Source organism: Petromyzon marinus, chromosome 33 (assembly GCF_048934315.1).
Source record: "Petromyzon marinus isolate PM22_M1 ecotype Great Lakes invasive population chromosome 33, UKy_Petmar_22M1.pri1.0, whole genome shotgun sequence".
In the NCBI taxonomy this organism is placed as follows: Eukaryota; Metazoa; Chordata; class Hyperoartia; order Petromyzontiformes; family Petromyzontidae; genus Petromyzon; species Petromyzon marinus.
Genome location: NC_133699.1, coordinates 6552259 through 6571306, shown reverse-complemented (window position 1 = coordinate 6571306; position 19048 = coordinate 6552259). Strand labels below are relative to the sequence as shown.

The following is a 19048-nucleotide window of genomic DNA, read 5'->3' as shown; positions in this document are numbered from 1 at the left end:
AAGGACAATGCATATATTATCAGAGTATGTTTTTTGTTTGCATTCTGACCACAAGCATCATGGTTAATGCAGACATGATTCCTTGTAAAAGGTTTCAGTTTGGTGTTTTAACATCTTAACACCTGTTTTGTTGCCAGTAAAAACGGGAAAAACCTATTATCATACAGGAAATACTCAAATACCCATTAACGAATCAATTGTGGTGCTGCTCTCTCCTCCCCATGTGACTCCCCAGACCGTCGCTCGAAGGGGCAGCGAAAGAGGTTCCTCGTTGACACAAGACTAGAAGCTAAGCGCCAGATTCTGGAGCTTGAGATGATCCTGCTGGATCATTGTGCACAGCAGCAGGCCAAATATCAGCGGGAGCTGCTGCAATTCCAGAACAGCACCGAGCTGAAGAGCTTCATCATCCACCACCAGCAGCAGCAGCAGCAAAAGGCAGAAGAGCAGCAGCAGGCAGAAGTCAGCACCAATAATGAGGATGTGAAGCAGACAATGCAGAATAGCAACAAGGTTGAGAACGAGATCGAAGAGATGGAGAAAGTGGGGGAGAGAAATGGTATGAAGAAAAAACGTGGGAGTAGGAAGAAACATAAGAACAAGAAGAAAGTTCTGGAGGAGACAGTGAAAGAAGAGGTGGCTGAGAGAGAGGGGAGTGAGGGAGAGCCCATGCAGGAAGTGGTGGAGGTTGGGACGATTGAGGTAGAGATGATTGAGGCAGTGGCTTTGGAGGATGTGATGAATGAGGTAGAGTTGAATAAGGTAGAGGTGTTAGAAGGAGATGGCAAGCGGGAATTAGCGAAGGAGGCAGAGGTAGCGGTGATTGAGGTAGAAGCAGTGGCCAAGCAGGAAGTGGTGAAATATATAGCGGCCAATGTCATAGAGGGGATTGAGAGAGATGCAAAACAGGTATTAGCAGAAGAGGTAGAGCCAAATGCGGTCGATCGGAATGAGGGAATGGCCAAACAGGAAGTGGCTAAGAAAGTTGATAATGTTGTGGAGACAAAGAAAGAGGGAGAGGATGGTCTTCAGAGGAAACATAGGAATAGGAAGCTACGAAGGACTGATATGAAAGTGCGGGAAGTAGAAGAGATGAAGGAAAACGAGATTGAGGGAGAGGGGAATGATGGAGAGCCCAAGAAGGAAGTGGCGAGTGAGGTAGAGGTAGTGGTGATTGAGGTAGATGCAGTGGCCACACAGGAATTTGTGAAAGAGGTAGTGGCCAATGTCATAGAAAGGATTGAGAGAGATGCCAAGGAGAACTTAGGGAAAGAGGTAGAGGAAAGTGAGGTAAATGGGAATGAGGGAATAGCCAAACAGGAAGTGGCTAAGAAAGTTGATAATGTTGTGGAGACAAAGAAAGAGGGAGAGGATGGTGTTCAGAGGAAACGTAGGAATAGGAAGAAACACAAGAACAAGAAGAAAGTTCTGGAGACAGTGAAAGAAGAGGTGGCTGAGAGAGAGGGGAGTGAGGGAGAGCCAATGCAGGAAGTGGTGGAGGTTGGGACAATTGAGGTAGAGATAATTGAGGCAGTGGCTTTGGAGGATGTGATGAATGAGGTAGAGTTGAATAAGGTAGAGGTGTTAGAAGGAGATGGCAAGCGGGAATTAGCGAATGAGGCAGAGGTAGCGGTGAATGAGGTAGAAGCAGTGGCCAAGCAGGAAGTGGTGAAAGATATAGCGGCCAATGTCATAGAGGGGATTGAGAGAGATGCAAAACAGGTATTAGCAGAAGAGGTAGAGCCAAATGAGGTCGATGGGAATGAGGGAATGGCCAAACAGGAAGTGGCGGAGAAAGTTGAGAATGTTTTGGAAACAAAGAAAGAGGGAGAGGATTGTGTTCAGAGGAAACATAGGAATAGGAAGCTACGAAGGATTGAGATGAAAGTTCGGGAAGTAGGAGAGATGAAGGTAAACGAGATTGAGAGAGAGCGGAATGATGTAGAGCTCAAGAAGGAAGTGGCGAGTGAGGTAGAGGCGAATGAGGTAGAGGTAGCGGTGATTGAGGTAGATGCAGTAGCCACACAGGCATTTGTGAAAGAGGTAGTGGCCAATGTCATAGAAGGGATTGAGAGAGATGCCAAGGAGGACTTAGGGAAAGAGGTAGAAGCAAATGAGGTAGATGGGAATGAGGGAATAGCCAAACAGGAAGTGGCTAAGAAAGTTGATAATGTTGTGGAGACAAAGAAAGAGGGAGAGGATGGTGTTCAGAGGAAACGTAGGAATAGGAAGCTACGAAGGACTGAGACGAAAGTGCGGGAAGTAGAAGAGATGAAGGAAAACGAGATTGACGGAGAGGGGAATGATGGAGAGCCCAAGAAGGAAGTGGCGAGTGAGGTAGAGGTAGCGGTGATTGAGGTAGATGCAGTGGCTACACAGGAATTTGTGAAAGAGGTAGTGGCCAATGTCGTAGAAGTGATTGAGAGAGATGCCAAGGAGAACTTAGGGAAAGAGGTAGAGTCAAGTGAGGTAAATGGGAATAAGGGAATAGCCAAACAGGAAGTGGCTAAGAAAGTTGATAATGTTGTGGAGACAAAGAAAGAGGGAGAGGATGGTGTTCAGAGGAAACGTAGGAATAGGAATAAACACAAGAACAAGAAGAAAGTTCTGGAGACAGTGAAAGAAGAGGTGGCTGAGAGAGAGGGGAGCGAGGGAGAGCCCATGCAGGAAGTGGTGGAGGTTGGGACGATTGAGGTAGAGATGATTGAGGCAGTGGCTTTGGAGGATGTGATGAATGAGGTAGAGTTGAATAAGGTAGAGGTGTTAGAAGGAGATGGCAAGCGGGAATTAGCGAATGAGGCAGAGGTAGCGGTGATTGAGGTGGAAGCAGTGGCCAAGCAGGAAGTGGTGAAAGATATATCAGCCAATGTCATAGAGGGGATTGAGAGAGATGCAAAACAGGTATTAGCAGAAGAGGTAGAGCCAAATGAGGTCGATCGGAATGAGGGAATGGCCAAACAGGAAGTGGCTAAGAAAGTTGATAATGTTGTGGAGACAAAGAAAGAGGGAGAGGATGGTCTTCAGAGGAAACGTAGGAATAGGAAGCTACGAAGGACTGATATGAAAGTGCGGGAAGTAGAAGAGATGAAGGAAAACGAGATTGAGGGAGAGGGGAATGATGGAGAGCCCAAGAAGGAAGTGGCGAGTGAGGTAGAGGTAGCGGTGATTGAGGTAGATGCAGTGGCTACACAGGAATTTGTGAAAGAGGTAGTGGCCAATGTCGTAGAAGTGATTGAGAGAGATGCCAAGGAGAACTTAGGGAAAGAGGTAGAGTCAAGTGAGGTAAATGGGAATAAGGGAATAACCAAACAGGAAGTGGCTAAGAAAGTTGATAATGTTGTGGAGACAAAGAAAGAGGGAGAGGATGGTGTTCAGAGGAAACGTAGGAATAGGAATAAACACAAGAACAAGAAGAAAGTTCTGGAGACAGTGAAAGAAGAGGTGGCTGAGAGAGAGGGGAGTGAGGGAGAGCCCATGCAGGAAGTGGTGGAGGTTGGGACGATTGAGGTAGAGATGATTGAGGCAGTGGCTTTGGAGGATGTGATGAATGAGGTAGAGTTGAATAAGGTAGAGGTATTAGAAGGAGATGACAAGCAGGAATTAGCGAATGAGGCAGAGGTAGCGGTGATTGAGGTAGAAGCAGTGGCCAAGCAGGAAGTGGTGAAAGATGTAGCAGCCAATGTCATAGAGGGGATTGAGAGAGATGCAAAACAGGTATTAGCAGAAGAGGTAGAGCCAAATGAGGTCGATCGGAATGAGGGAATGGCCAAACAGGAAGTGGCGGAGAAAGTTGAGAATATTGTGGAGACAAAGAAAGAGGGAGAGGATTGTGTTCAGAGGAAACGTAGGAATAGGAAGCTACGAAGGATTGAGATGAAAGTTCGGGAAGTAGAAGAGATGAAGGAAAACGAGATTGAGAGAGAGGGGAATGATGGAGAACCCAAGAAGGAAGTGGCGAGTGAGGTAGAGGCAAATGAGGTAGAGGTAGCGGTGATTGAGGTAGATGCAGTGGCCACACAGGAATTTGTGAAAGAGGTAGTGGCCAATGTCGTAGAAGGGATTGAGAGAGATGCCAAGGAGGACTTAGGGAAAGAGGTAGAGGCAAGTGAGGTAGATGGGAATGAGGGAATAGCCAAACAGGAAGTGGCTAAGAAAGTTGATGATGTTGTGGAGACAAAGAAAGAAGGAGAGGATGGTGTTCAGAGGAAACGTAGGAATAGGAAGCTACGAAGGACTGAGATGAAATTTCGCGAAGTAGAAGAGATGAAGGAAAACGAGATTGAGGGAGAGGGGAATGATGTAGAGCCCAAGAAGGAAGTGGCGAGTGAGGTAGAGGTAGCGGTGATTGAGGTAGATGCAGTGGCCAAGCAGGAAGTGGTGAAAGAGGTTGTGGCCAATGTCGTAGAAGGGATTGCGAGACATACAAAGCAGGAATTGGTGAAACAGGTCGAGGCAATTCAGGTCGACACGATCGAAGAAAAGGCCATGCAGGTCTTGATCAATGAGGTAGACAAGAATGAGCTAAAGGCCAAACAGGAAATGGCATCAAAAGTTGAGAACGTGGTGGAGGAAATAAAGCAGGAAGGGGCAAATGAGGTTGAGGCATATGAAGTAGATGCCATCCAGGAAGTGGCAAAAGAGGTAGAGGAGATTGAGGGAGAGGCCAAGCAGGAGGTGGTTATGGAGGTAGAGCCGAATGAGTTAGAGGCGAATGACGTAGAGGTGATTGAGGTAGAAGTGAAGGTAGGGGATATTGAGGTGGAGGAGAGTGAGGCGATTTTGGTAGAGGCGAATGATGTAGAGGCAATAGAGGTAGACGCAAAAGAAGTAGGAGCTATTGAGTTAGAGGCAAATGAGGTAGAGCTGAAGGAGGTCGACACGATTGAAGACGATACAAAGCAGGAAGTGGTGAAAGAGGAAGGAAGATGTGAGCAACCTTGGAGGGCAGAGAGTGTTCAGGAAGAGAAGAAAGAGATTAAGCACATCCCATCTTCTAAGGGAGAGAGAAAGAACAGTTTCTGGCGTTGGGCAATTTGGAGCTTCATGTGCTGCACACGGCAGCTGGAGAAAGATGAAGAGGAAAATGAACGAGGAGGAGACAGAGGGAAGGAGCACCAAGACGAGGAGCTGGGAAACAAGAAGAAAGAAAAGTGGTGGAGACTCCACAGAGGGAGAAACTAGCGTGTTCTCCCAGACATAGACATTGAGACGTGGTTGTATGGACATGTATATTTATATATGTATATATACATTTTAGTTGAAATAAAAACGTACTTATGTTTCTTGAACTCGACTTCTGGTATAAAATATGTATTACCTAAGCTATCAACAGAAGGTTTGTACAGGATTAACTGCACTTGTGGCAAATGTTATGTTGGGCAAACAGGACAAATGATCAGCACGAGACTAAAAGAACATCAGAGAAATATTAAATACACACGTTTCAACAAGAACACTCAATCCACTGCTGGATAAAGCCCTCTCCATGCTGCGATTCCTCACATCCCTGTGATGTGGCAATCCATTCAACTCCTGTAAGCAACCTATTTTTATTTGATCAGGTAAGGCCCACTGAGATACATAGCTCTTTTCCAGAAGCAGCCTGGCCACATATGATTGCTCAACGAGGTGGCTTATGTGAAAATTCATAGCAGTCATTATCCCAACGTGACCATGGGGAGAACATGCAAACTCCAAATACGGGAGACCCTTGAATATCACGAGTTCATAGTTCGTGGTTTAGACCTATCGCCGGCAAGCTCTATGTATATCAATTTACCTATCATGGGGATTAGATTTGGTCTTTATTGGGTATACTGTACAAGGAAGTACTATATCATCGTGTGATATCGTGGTGGGGAGCAGGCGAGGGGATTATTTGTTTACTAGCCTTTTGCCCGTCCAAGCATGGGTGTATTGCAGTAAATCTGAAACTTGCAAGCGCAAAGCAGACCGCGAAGTGATATTCATTGCATCCATTTGTGTGCAATTTGTAAGCCCGCGGTGACAGACCTATTTCATTTAAAGGTTATAATCCCTTGTTCATCATGACGTTGTTTTTACTTAGATGTCTCAATAGCGTTATGGAGATCGCGTTACGTGAGGGTTCTGCCTTTGTAGTGAGTTTATAAGTTGACGCTTAGGAGGGGAGAGGAGGCACCTCGCCCCCCCCCCATGTGGAGTGATGTCACCCGCTAATTATTATCAATGGAGGGGGGTGTCCATTTGGAGGACGTCACCTGTTCATGATTAATAATGAGGGGGGGGGGGTCCATGTAGAGGACGTAACCTGTTTATGATTATATTCTATGGGTCCTTTGGTAAAGCCACGTAGATAAAAAATAATAAAAATATCACGACGTTTCGATCGCAACACAAGCAATCGTCTTCAGGTCAGGTGAGAGAGAAAGTTGCTGAGACAAGGTCTTATATAGGCCTGAGATAGGTGCATCAAGGTAGGTTGGTGGAGCTAGAGATGGTCCAACCACAGAGGCTGGGACAGTGGTCTTTGTATTGTGAGTTTAGCAAACTCCTCCGCCATCTCAGTTGAGTACTCTCTATTAACTTATTAAATATTTAAACTTGTTATATACAATAGAACCCCTCTTAACGACCACCCCATGTTAACGAGTAATCCCTTAACGACAGGCCTCCATAGAGCCCAATGTTTACTGTATAGTAGTGGTGTATAATAGTGGAGTGCCTCTGTAGAGCCCAATGTGTTCCCTTACCGATCATTCCCATTGCTAGCGACGGGCTGCTGGTTTATTCTCCTTGACACGAGATCAGCAAGGTATCATGGTTCATGTGTGGCAGTTTCACCACCTGTACGCGATCACGACAGTCGACGCGGCTGACCGGGCCCCACGTTTGTGGTGAGGCACCACGGGGGCCAACGTTTTCATGGAGAAATTTGAAACTGATGCCATCCAGACTGCCACTCTACGCCCGACGTTATGGAAGAGGTACGTGGATGACACTTTTATCATCTGGCCACATGGCCGGCCTGCTCTAGACCAATTCCTCGACCACATCAATTCCATACACCCAGCCATCAGATTTACCATGGAAGTCGATAAAGATGGCAAGCTACCCTTTGTGTATGTCCTTATTAAAAGGAGACCTGATGGTTCAATGAGCCACTCTGTCTACAGGAAAGCTACCCATACGGATGCTTACTTAAAACCGGATTCCCACCACCATCCATCCCAGAAGAACTCCCTCATCAAGACTCTATACCATAGTGCCCAATGCATTTCCGACCAGGAACACATTGCCAGTGAACTCAAGCACGTACACCAAGCTCTCAAGGCTAATGGTTACTCCGACTACACAATCCGCAAAGCCATCACTCCAGCAATGAAGAAGAATGCTCTTGAGGAGCCATTCAAAACCATCACCTTACCCTACATTGCGGGGGTCACAAAAAAGATCTCCAAAATCCTGAATAAACACTAGATCCAGGTCCGATTCAACACAGTACATAAAATCCGTGATCTGGTTCCGTCTGTAAAAGATGTGGTTCCAGACATACAGTACCCGGGCGTCTACAAACTAAGTTCCCTTTGTGGTAGCAGTTACATTGGAGAAAACAAACGACATATCTCGGACCGCATCCGTGAACATAAAGCAGACTTGAAACATGGTAGGACGAACACCTCAGCCATGGCAGATCACTGTTATAATTCAGTGGGCTCACATGACATTGACTTCTCCAAGACGGACGTTCTCTGCAAGCCATCCGGCTACCATGAGAGATTCGTTCATGAGGCCATCCACATATACAAACACAGAGACAATTTCAACCGAGAAGATGGATTCTGGCTTAGTAACCATTGTAAAAAATGTTATAAATTGATTTGCATTTTAATCAGGGAAATAAGCATTTGACCCGTGTGCAAAACATGACTTAGTACTTGGTGGCAAAAGCCTTGTTGGCAATCACAGAGGTTCGACGTTTCTTGTAGTTGGACCACCAGGTTTGTACACATCTCAGGAGGGATTTTGTCCCACTGCTCTTTGCAGATCATCTCCAAGTCATTAAGGTTTCGAGGCTGACGTTTGGCAACTCGAAACTTCAGCTCCCTCCACAGATTTTCTATGGGATTAAGGTCTGGAGACTGGCTAGGGCACTCCAGGACCTTAATGTGCTTCTTCTTGAGCCACTACTTTGTTGCCTTGGCCGTGTGTTTTGGGTCATTGTCATGCTGGAATACCCATCCATGACCCATTTTCAATGCCCTGGCTGAGGGAAGGAGGTTATCACCCAAGATTTGACTATACATGGCCCCGTCCATCGTCCCTTTGATGCGGTGAAGTTGTCCTGTCCCCTTGGCATAAAAACACCCCCAAAGCATAATGTTTCCACCTCCATGTTTGACGGTGGCGATGGTGTTCTTAGGGTCATAGGCAGCATTCCTCCTCCTCCAAACACGGTGAGTTGAGTTGATGCCAAAGAGCTCCATTTTGGTCTCATCTGACCACAACACTTTCACCCAGTTGTCCTCTGAATCATTCAGATGTTCATTGGCAAACTTCAGACGGGCATGTATATGAGTTTTCTTGAGCAGGGGGGCCTTGCGGGCGCTGCAGGATTTCAGTCCTTCACGGCGTAGTGTGTTGCCAATTGTTTTCTTGGTGACTATGGTCCCAGCTGCCTTGAGATCATTGACAAGGTCCTCCCGTGTAGTTCTGGGCTGATTCCTCACCGTTCTCATGATCATTGCAACTCCACGAGGTGAGATCTTGCATGGAGCCCCAGGCCGAGGGAGATTTACAGTTCTTTTGTGTTTCTTCCATTTGCGAATAATCACACCAACTGTTGTCACCTTCGCACCAAGCTGCTTGGCAATGGTCTTGTAGCCCATTCCAGCCTTGTGTAGGTCTACAATCTTGTCCCTGACATCCTTGGAGAGCTCTTTGGTCTTGGCCATGGTGGAGAGTTTGGAATCTGATTGATTGATTGCTTCTGTGGACAGGTGTTTTTTATACAGGTAACAAGCTGAGATTAGGAGCACTCCCTTTAAGAGTGTGCTCCTAATCTCAGCTCATTACCTGTATAAAATACATCTGATAGCCAGAAATATTTCTGATTGAGAGGGGGTCGAATACTCACTTCCCTCATTAAAATGCAAATCAATTTATAACATCTTTGACATGCGTTTTACTGGATTTTGTTGTTGTTATTCTGTCTCTCACTGTTCAAATAAACCTAATATTAAAATTATAGACTGATGATGTATTTGTCAGTGGGCAAACGTACAAACCAGCAGGGGATCAAATACTTTTTTCCCTCACTGTAGATCCCTGTCGCACCCCACTGTAAACAGGCAATTGATCTGACTCCCGGGCACGCAACTTTATCCGGGCCTGCCCACCATCGTGAAGGTCCTTACTCATTGTGAGCAGATGGTAAGGGACTCTGAAAACACGAATAACAATCCAGAGCCCTGGCCTACTGATTGTATCATAGGCCTTGCCCAGGTCGGCGCTGCAACACTACACATGTAACGTATGGATTTGTTACACTGTTCAACCACACACACATACACATTTTAAATAAAACAAGTTCCTTATTTGTAAAAAATAATCAGAGTACCAGTCATCAAATAGGCAATTGACACTTGGTCCAAAGAATATGTGATACTGTAATAGAAATACATGAATAGCTAAATTCAGAATTTAGGTTAATAAGGCATAACCCAGTGCACAATATGACATTCATGAAAAGACAAACAGTGCAACAAAGGAAATCAGCTTTCAGTCTGTATCAGACGGTCTCTGACGCTAGTGTTGAGAAGGTGACATGGCAGGTGTTTAGAAATCCGCTGTGCCGGTGGATGTAAAGTCGTTACACACAGTGTCTTTCGAACGATACAACAGTCAGATGCTTGATGCAGCTGGTGACTTTCCAGGTGTTGTAGGGTATTGACGATGTGTAGAACGATGAAATTGTACTTCTCAAATGTCAGGTGTTGTTGTGCTTTGACGATGCGTAGCACGATGGTTTTCCTTCAGTATCCAACGTATAGAGGTGTCTTCACCATGATAATTATTCACAAGCTTGTTGGTTTACAGTCACGTTTTTTCTAAACTCATGTGATTCATGGCACGTGACCTTGCAGCACAGTTTTGAGCAATGCCTTTCCTTCTCCAAGAGGCACACATGTATCCTCTCTTTCCTCCAAGATTTTTTTAGCAACACACTTTAAGTCTTCTATATTTCAGAAATCTCCACTGTTTTTCCACTATATCGTCTCCACTGCTTAACCACTATACCTCTGAGTGGTTACTCAGCGTTTCAGCCATTCTCGTGCAAGGAACGACTTCTGTTGAGAGCAATCTCACATGCACGGGAGCACATGCTATCCAGCCAACATAAACATGAGGGTTGCCCTTGGCTCTCTGGCCCCTCTGGGCACTCTCTGGGCTCCGGGCACCCCGGCCCTCCTCTTCTCCTCTACTCCCTTGATCTTCTCCTTCTCTAACGTAGTCCACTAATATACTAATTGTATGCATGGACCAGTGTATAAGAATTAATAGTGTATTTCTTATCCGAGTCATGCTATCTCTTGTGAAACAATGGACATCTCATGAATTTAGGCAGACCTCCACAGCTTGGTCATCAATCCATCTTACTTTTTCGGAGATAACGGAAGTTTATGTTTGGCCTGGAGTTTCAGACCTCGAAAACTTAATATAGCCTCCCCAACCAGCCAATAAATCTAATGAAGTTCCGAAATGGTTTAAAACATCTTTACAATGGTTCTTAATTAATTGTATTTTACGGTTACCGTCAGACCGCAGCTCTTTCGCTGATATTGCCTCTTAATACCTCTCACACCACGGTTAATGGTATGGTTTATAACATGGAGTATAACAACGCATTATGGCTGTCTCTCTCCCTCTTCCGTTCCCGAGCATGGATTGAGTCGTCCGTCTGAACGAAGCTCGTTCGTTGTCCGTGGTGCTGGTCGTTGATGGGAAGAAAAACCGCCATTTTTTGCAATATGGCATTGTGATATATAACGACTTATTGTTGGTGGCTCAGCTGATTGGAGAGTATATAGAGTTTATTGATAACATTGAGGTATTCTTAGTTTTTTCGGTAAAGTCACGTTGAAGGGAAACAACAAAATAATAAAATATATCAAACACTAAAAAATTCTCACGACGTTTCGACCATAACTCAAACGGTCGTCTTCAGGTGTGTTGGTTTGCATACATTTATTTTTAAACGGCGCATTTATTTATTTATAAATGCATATCCGACCAGGAACACATAAGCAGTGAACTCAAGCACGTACACCAAGCTCTTAGGGCTAATGGTTACTCCGACTATACAATCCGCAAAGCTATCACTCAAACCATGAAGAAGAACCCTCTTGAGGAGCCTTTCAAAACCATCACTTTACCCTACATTGCGGGGATCACAAAAAAATCTCCAAAATCTTGAATAAACACAAGATCCAGGTCCGTTTCAACACATTACATAAAATCCGTGATCTGGTTCCGTCTGTAAAAGATGTGATTCCGGACATACAATACCCTGGTGTCTACAAACTAAGTTGCCTCTGTGGTAGTAGTTACATTGGAGAAACCAAACGCCATGTCTCGGACCGCATTCGTGAACACAAAGCAGACCTTAAACACGGTAGGACCAACACCTCGGCCGTGGCAGATCATTGTTCTAATTCAGTAGGCTCACATGCCATTGACTTTTCCAAGACAGAGGTTCTTTGTAAGCCATCTGGCTTCCATGAGAGATTCGTTCATGAGGCTATCCACATATACAAGCACAGAGACAATTTCAACCGAGAAGATGGATTCTATCTTAGCAATCATTGGAAAGATTTGATAAACCATTTCAGGTCTTAATTGATTGTTCACGCTTACAGTGGCTTTCAGACAGCATACATTATAAAAAATTTCGTCTCCCCCCTCCTCTTTTCAGAATATAGATGGACTAGTCCTAAATAAACTGCCAAATCGTTGCGCGTGGCGCTAACGTTTTTATAAATAAATAAATGCGCCGTTTAAAAATAAATTTATGCAAACCAACACACCTGAAGACGACCGTTTCAGTTATGGTCGAAACGTCGTGAGAATTTTTTGTTTTATATATATTATTATTTTGTTGTTTCCCTTCAACGTGACTTTACCGAAAAAACTAAGAATATGAATTACTGCAGTCACGAAAGCTTTAAATCAAAACATTGAGGTAGTTTATATTTTGGTTTTCATTGGTTTTACTATATGGTATTAATACTGGAAGGAACGAAGTTGTAAACTGAGTGTACCAACCTGCAATAGACAAAATTCCAATGTTCCTACCAGCCCACCCTGCAGGGACCTGTTTATATAGTGTAGTGTATACCCAGTTGCTTTGTGATTAATAGCTCAGCTTATTGAAGAATATATCAAGTACAATTATTATACTGATGTAATATAGACTTAGTTTTTTCCCACATTGGTTTACTGTATCATAGTTGGGTAGTTGGAGGCCCTTTAGCGTCCATATACTAAATGCCTCTGTTGATATGTAAACTTTGACTTTAACACATCTATTTTTGTCACAAGCAAATCCCTAGCTATTTCAATGCTAAATTCTCCTGCTTTCTAGGTCATTCACACCTATCACCGAGCTTAAAAGACGCCACGAATCTCAGCAGCACTCATTGAAGCACTGTCGTCCCGACAGTTATGTTCTTTCACCTGAAGAAGGCCGCTTGTGTTGCGGCCGAAACGTCGTGAGAATTTTATAGTCTTATTTTTATTTTATTATTTTATTCTCATTCTACGTGACTTTACCGAAAGAACCAAAGAAGATAAACAGATACTTTAAACACCTTCATTTGGAAGTGCACGCTTACGTTTACTATTTGCAAAACATAAACCAGGATCAATCCACTGCTGGATGAAGCCCTCTCCATGCTGCGATTCCTTGCGTCCCTGTGATGTGGCAATCCATTCAGCTCCTGTAAGCGACCTATTTTTATTTGACCAGGTAAGGCCCACCGAGATATATAGCTCTTTTCCAGAAGCAGCCTGGCCACATATGATTGCTCAACGTAGTGGCTTATGTGAATATTTATAGCAGTAATTATCTTAACGCATGTTTTTAGATGTGGAGAAAAAAACCGAAGGACCTGGAGAAAAGGATACGTGACCATGGGGAGAACATGCACACTCCAAATACGGGAGACCCTTGAATATCACGAGTTCATAGTTCGTGGTTTAGACCTATCGCCGGCAAGCTCTATGTAAATCAATTTACCTATCATGGGGATTAGTTTTGGTCTTTAGCGGGTATACTGTACAAGGAAGTACTATATCATTGTGTGATATTGTGGTGGGGAGCGGGCGAGGGGATTATTTGTTTACTAGCCTTTTGCCCGTCCAAGGATGGGTGTATTGCAGTAAATCTATTGCAGTAAATCAGACCGCGAAATGATATTAATTGCATCCATTTGTGTGCAATTTGTAAGGCCGCGGTGACAGACCTATTTCATTTAAAGGTTATAATCCCTTGTTCATCATGACGTCCTTTTTACTTCGATGTCTCAATAGCGTTAGGGAGATCGCATGACGTGAGGGTTCTGCCTTTGTAGTGAGTTTCTAAGTTGACGCTGAGGAGGGGGGAGGAGGCACCTCGCCCCCCCCCCCCCCCCCCCGATGTGGAGTGACGTCACCCGAAAGTTGCTGAGACAAGGTCTTATATAGGCCTGAGATGAGTGCATCAAGGTAGGTGGGTGGAGCTAGAGATGGTCCAACCACAGAGGCTGGGGCAGTGGCCTTTGTATTGTGAGATTAGCATGTCAATGGCTGTGGCAGTGGCCTTTGTATTGTGAGAGATTAGTCTATTCATGAGTATTAATGAGGGGGCCTGCTCGACGTGGAGTGACGTCACGCGCGGGACACAGACATTCTTGGCTCATTATAGTAGTAAATTTGGCATTCAGTACAGCACATTTCTATTGTGATGTGTCTATTTTTGGTTGCCGTGTATGTAAGCTCATTATTTAGGTCAAGCTTAAGTATTGAATATCACGCTTTTGGCTTTTGCTGCACTTTCCAAAAATGTAACCACCTCGATATCCAAGGTATTCCTCATAAAGGCATCAGAGTCGGGATCAAACCCTCGGCCTCCTCCATACCAGGTGAGGTAGTTAACATCTCCTAGCCACCGAGCTGATTCTTTCTCTGTGGCAATGATTGTCCATGCTTTGCACAAGCAAATACTGTAGAAGCATAACTCGCTTTTTGTGTCTCCACATAAATCAGAATACGATGTTTAAATACATCAGCCTAATGGCTTTTCCCACCAACATTCCCCAGCACCACCAGGGATGCTGTTGGGAGATGCATCGACACCCCCTCCTGGGACTTCATATTCAATACCCGTTGAGAAATACAACTGAGATTCAATACAACTGAGATTCTTGCATTACGTGTAGTCATTTCACTTTCGGTGTTTTGCTTTCACTGGTGTTTGTCACGCCAAAACAAAGGTCACATGTTGCTTTCGGGAGGTTATAGCTGGGAGGGAGAGGACAAGTTTGGCAGAAAAGAACCAGAGCTTTTTATGAAGTGATAGGCCATGTAACTTTTATACAGCGCTATGCAGCTGAAAAAAGGATATGCCATTGAACGAATTCAGAGTAAGACCTTCGCTCTGAAATTGGAGCTGGTCATGAACAACTGCCCAGATATGGGAATACCTCCACTCTTTCCACAACTACCTATCATGCGGAGTTGAGGGGGTGGAGTCCTTGAAGACATACAAAATATCAAGGCAGGTACTGCTTTGATTTATTTGGTAGGGCGAATGGTAAGGCCCTACCTCTTATTGGCACGATCCAGGTTCACCATCAGACTCTCCCACTCCTCGAAGTGAACAGCCATTACGAGATCATCACCAACATCATCAGCACACAGATCATCCGTTGTTCTCTCCTTCCAGATTAAGAAAAACCGTGGGGCATGTTACACGTTAACATTATTGATACATTACGATTAGTAGATCAAAGTAGATTTTAATACAATCAGTCCTCGCTTAGAATGCCACCGTAGAACACTGATTCGTTACAGTGATAGGTGTGGGGCCAAATGTTCTGGACTGACTTCTACTACCAAGCCAGCTTCACAACATCTGCACGTTTCTCCGGTTTCCTCCTACGTGCCGAACCCTGATGCTTGAAATTGTCCAAACATCTTAATGCAGCACGGAGCTAATAATGAGTCTCGAGACTCAATGTGGCTCTCCTGGGTACATAAAGGATATTTATAGATTTTATTATATTTATTCATATGATTCAGCCTAGCAGCTGCATTGCGATGTGCCAGCCTTGCCACTGTGTCATGGTGGTAGTGGTGGTAAAACCGATTCGGAATAATATGTTCAGTACACGTCGTGATTTTTGTATTTTAAAAGTGTAAATCAAACGAGTTGCAGTGACGTCATGGCCGAGTAAGCAGCAATGACCGCTCCAACCCCTACATTAGAACATTACCTTTTTCGACCCAACATAACCACTCGCTTTCCTGTTTGATAGTTTTCTTATTTTTCTACCTGGCCTCAGGCACTTTATAGGGGGCCTTGGAAAGCTGGTTTTCTACTTTGGAGCTTCCTAGGGCGATCCACAGCCTCCTTAGGTGTAGGGTCCTCAGTAAGCAACTCGAGCCTGACCTCATGGCTAGGCCAAAGGGACCTTCCGCCTGTATCTTTGTGCTCCATGGAAGACAGATCCCCTGGGAAAAAAGCCATAGCTTTGTCTCCCCCCCCCCCCCCCCGTTCAAGTTGACACCAGAGATCCCGGTGGGAGGAACGAGAGCTCTTACAAGCCCTTTTGTAAAAAACAAAACAAAGAGAATACTGCCCTTCTTCGGGTCCTCAACGAGATGTCGAGTAAGGTTTGCAGGAGGGTGAAGATTCAGGAGGCAGCCACATATGACCCTTCAGACTATGCTAGACGAGCAGAGCGGTGCAATGAAGACCTACGAAGCCAGGCTGCTGGAACCTGAGGAGGCTTACATCAGACTGGACTCTAAGGGATGGGAGTGCCAAGTAAACCATACGGCCTCCCGGAGGGGGTCGAGGGCAACGCTCCTCAAGATGCTCTATCCTACATTCGGCTACATCTGCTCGAAGCTCCGGCATTCCTCTCTACAACTGAGCCATCACCACCTACACGAGTCGGCGCTGCGCTGTGACCACGGCGTGCCTCCACGCGTGCCTGTCGACGGTCGTCCTCAAGACTGCCCGCATCGAACGCGAGCTCATCTCATTCGTATGGCAATGCTTGCTTCCCGCAGAGCAGACTCTTGTCCACAACCTCTCTCGCATAGATGTAGCGTAATAAATGCACATCCTATACCGTCGGTATACTTACCTGCATTTGCGGGCACAAGCCCATAGGGGGTGCCACCCTGAGCTGGGGAAGGACAGAGAGAGGCAGGCCCCAGGTGAGGGGTTGGGGGGTTCTTCCAGAGCCCCCTGGAAGGTTCTAGAGAGGGGGGGGTACCGGGGGCGGAGAGCCCCCGAGAGGTGTATTAAAGGGGCACCTCTGGGACAGCTCGGGGCAGTGTTCCGAAGAGGAAGAACAGAAGACCAGCCTAGCTAGGACCCTAGGACCCGACATCCTTATAAGGGTCGGGGCCGAGCGCGGACCAGTGGTCAGGACCCGTACCTTGGCTGGGTCGGGTCAGTTAGCCTCCCCTAGGGCACAGATAGCCAGAGGGCTGAGAGCCAGGTTTGATCAGTGCGAGGGCACGCTAGCCCGGAGGCTGTACCTCCCTAGATAGTGGGAGTTAAGGGGAGTTCTGTTCATAGTTACCAATAAACTGCGTTGCCTCTAAAGACGTCTCCAGTCTCCGTGGAACCCACTACATATATGTATTTTTATATTTTGACCACTGTGTGATAAACACCTTGCCTGCGTGCGGCGACGCTGGATGCTTTTCCCTCTTCCTTTTCCTCATCCCTTCACAGAATGAACACGGTAACGCGGTCATGCACCTTGGGGGGGGGGGGGGGTCAGACATTTGTGACGATGTGTGACGAGGGGGAGGGGGGGGGTTTGAGAAATGTGACGTCACATCAAAATGCGCAACTTTAAGTATAGAATTGTTATAACACTAATTGTTATAACACTCCTACAACATTAGTGCAGCGCCACGCACTACAATGACAATAGTTGAAGCATGTTTTATTTTCAAAATGGAAATATGGTTTTGGGGGGGGGGCAGACCTGTGTGACGTCATATTTGAGGGGGGGGTCTGACTTTTTGCGACGCCGAGTGACGAGAGGTCAAAAATTGCGTGACGTCATTCATGGACGGCCCCTCAAGTGAATGGCAAAATTGGTTTCGATTTACGTTGTTTCACTTACCGTCGTGTTTTTCAATGTACTAAATCGAGAACTTCAGTGCTTGGGGGATTTTGGAGCTGGCTCACCGCCTGGGCTGCTGCTGCCTTCCCACTCGGCTGTGGTTGCTCGAACCTCCGAGTCGTTCATAGCTCGTGGCTTCTAATATCGGAAGGAAGCGGTGATCGTCTTTGTTCGATGGCCAAGAGCTGCTGCTGCGAGGATGACCGGAGTTTGCGTGATGATCGTTTATGCTCCTGGACACGAGATCAGCAAGGTGTGATGTTTCATTTGTGGGAGTTGCACCGCCTGTACGCGATCAACCGTCGACGCGCCCACCCGGGCCCCACGTTTGCCGTGAGGCACCATGAGGGCCTCCCCGACGGCCAGGGCCTCCGCATGGTCGGAGTGGGCAGAGGCCGGCGTTCGACTGGTGGTTTGAAAAGAACACGGACAAACATTCGAGCTCACGCTTTTGCTTTGGCAACAATTTTCGTTAATTGGGCTCCGAGCGGCTCAACAAGCCTGGAAGCCGGCGCATTTAATCACCTCCGAGATCGAAATGTGGCAAATCGCATGCTAATCAGGAGCAAGGTGGCCCAGGGATTGAGAATCAAATTTGCATGTGAAACGGCGGTGCAGGACTCGATTCGAAGGCAAGTGAATACTGCGCAGTGGTGCATTGCAAGTGGACATTATTATCATCCAACAGTGACCAGCATGGTGAAGTATGGTCAAACTAAACCTGACATCCAACATCACGTGGCGAGATGTTCATCCAGCAGTGGAAAACGTAACTTAAAGTAACCAAAATAACAGAAGATGCATGGAAAATAAATCGGTTTAATTTTATATATAAACGCGTATAACTCATGTGTACATGCTTGTAAATATACGATTCAGCTAAAAAATGTTAAACACATTTACACAAAGTCGCAAAGACATCAACTCGCTTAAATCTTTACCATTACTCCAGGAGCTCAGAATTATTGCCCAAGTACTGTATATACGTGAGCAAAGTTACGACCATTTACGAAAAAATTTGAAAACGTGTCAATATTTTGTCAGAAATTATCTTTGCACGTCTAAAGGACAAGAGAAGCTGTAACGAAATGCGCATTTGTAAACGATTAAACCTTAAAATTTTCTGAGACCGACATTTTTTCCAAAAACATTCCTTGTGTGATTGCACAGAGTCCGATGAGGGGTGGGGCAGCTGTGTAAAAAAACCTGAGGTGAAATTCTCCGTTAAACGGACGATTTAAACAGCAACAGCTCGGGGAATTTTATACTCTGTTCTATGCAGCTGACCGCTGCCCCTTCATACAGTAAATGGCATCCTCACAAGAATAAGTAACCTAACATCCCTTGCAGGGAATCCTCTCGCGATAAAAAATCTTCCATTTGCCATCCATCACGAGACCCCTGCGGGTGTCACCGTGCACGATCATACTTCGAAGCTCTTGCTCGGATTCCCCAGAGCTTTGCCCTCCGAGTGGCCACCCTAATGGCCCACTGCGACAGGCCAAACCTGGCACAATTGTAGGTTTTTAACTATAATACACGTTTTATGTGTTAGATCGTTTAAATATATAAATGTGTTGTTAAACCCACCACCACCCGACAGCCAATTAGTAAGGTTTGTCACGTAAACAGAACATGTCAATTCGTTACTAGTACAG

General features: G+C 45.6%; 1 protein-coding gene across 1 annotated transcript in view; it reads right to left on the bottom strand.

Moving 5' to 3' along the window:
- LOC142929670 (exosome complex exonuclease RRP44-like) overlaps positions 1 to 18062 on the bottom strand; it is a 42964-nt gene extending 24902 nt beyond the window's left edge. The window contains exon 1 of the mRNA XM_076071375.1: positions 18035 to 18062. Coding sequence (XP_075927490.1) covers positions 18035 to 18062 — 28 coding nt within the window. The remainder of the gene's footprint in view (positions 1 to 18034) is intronic.
- Between the last annotated feature and the right edge of the window lie 986 nt (positions 18063 to 19048).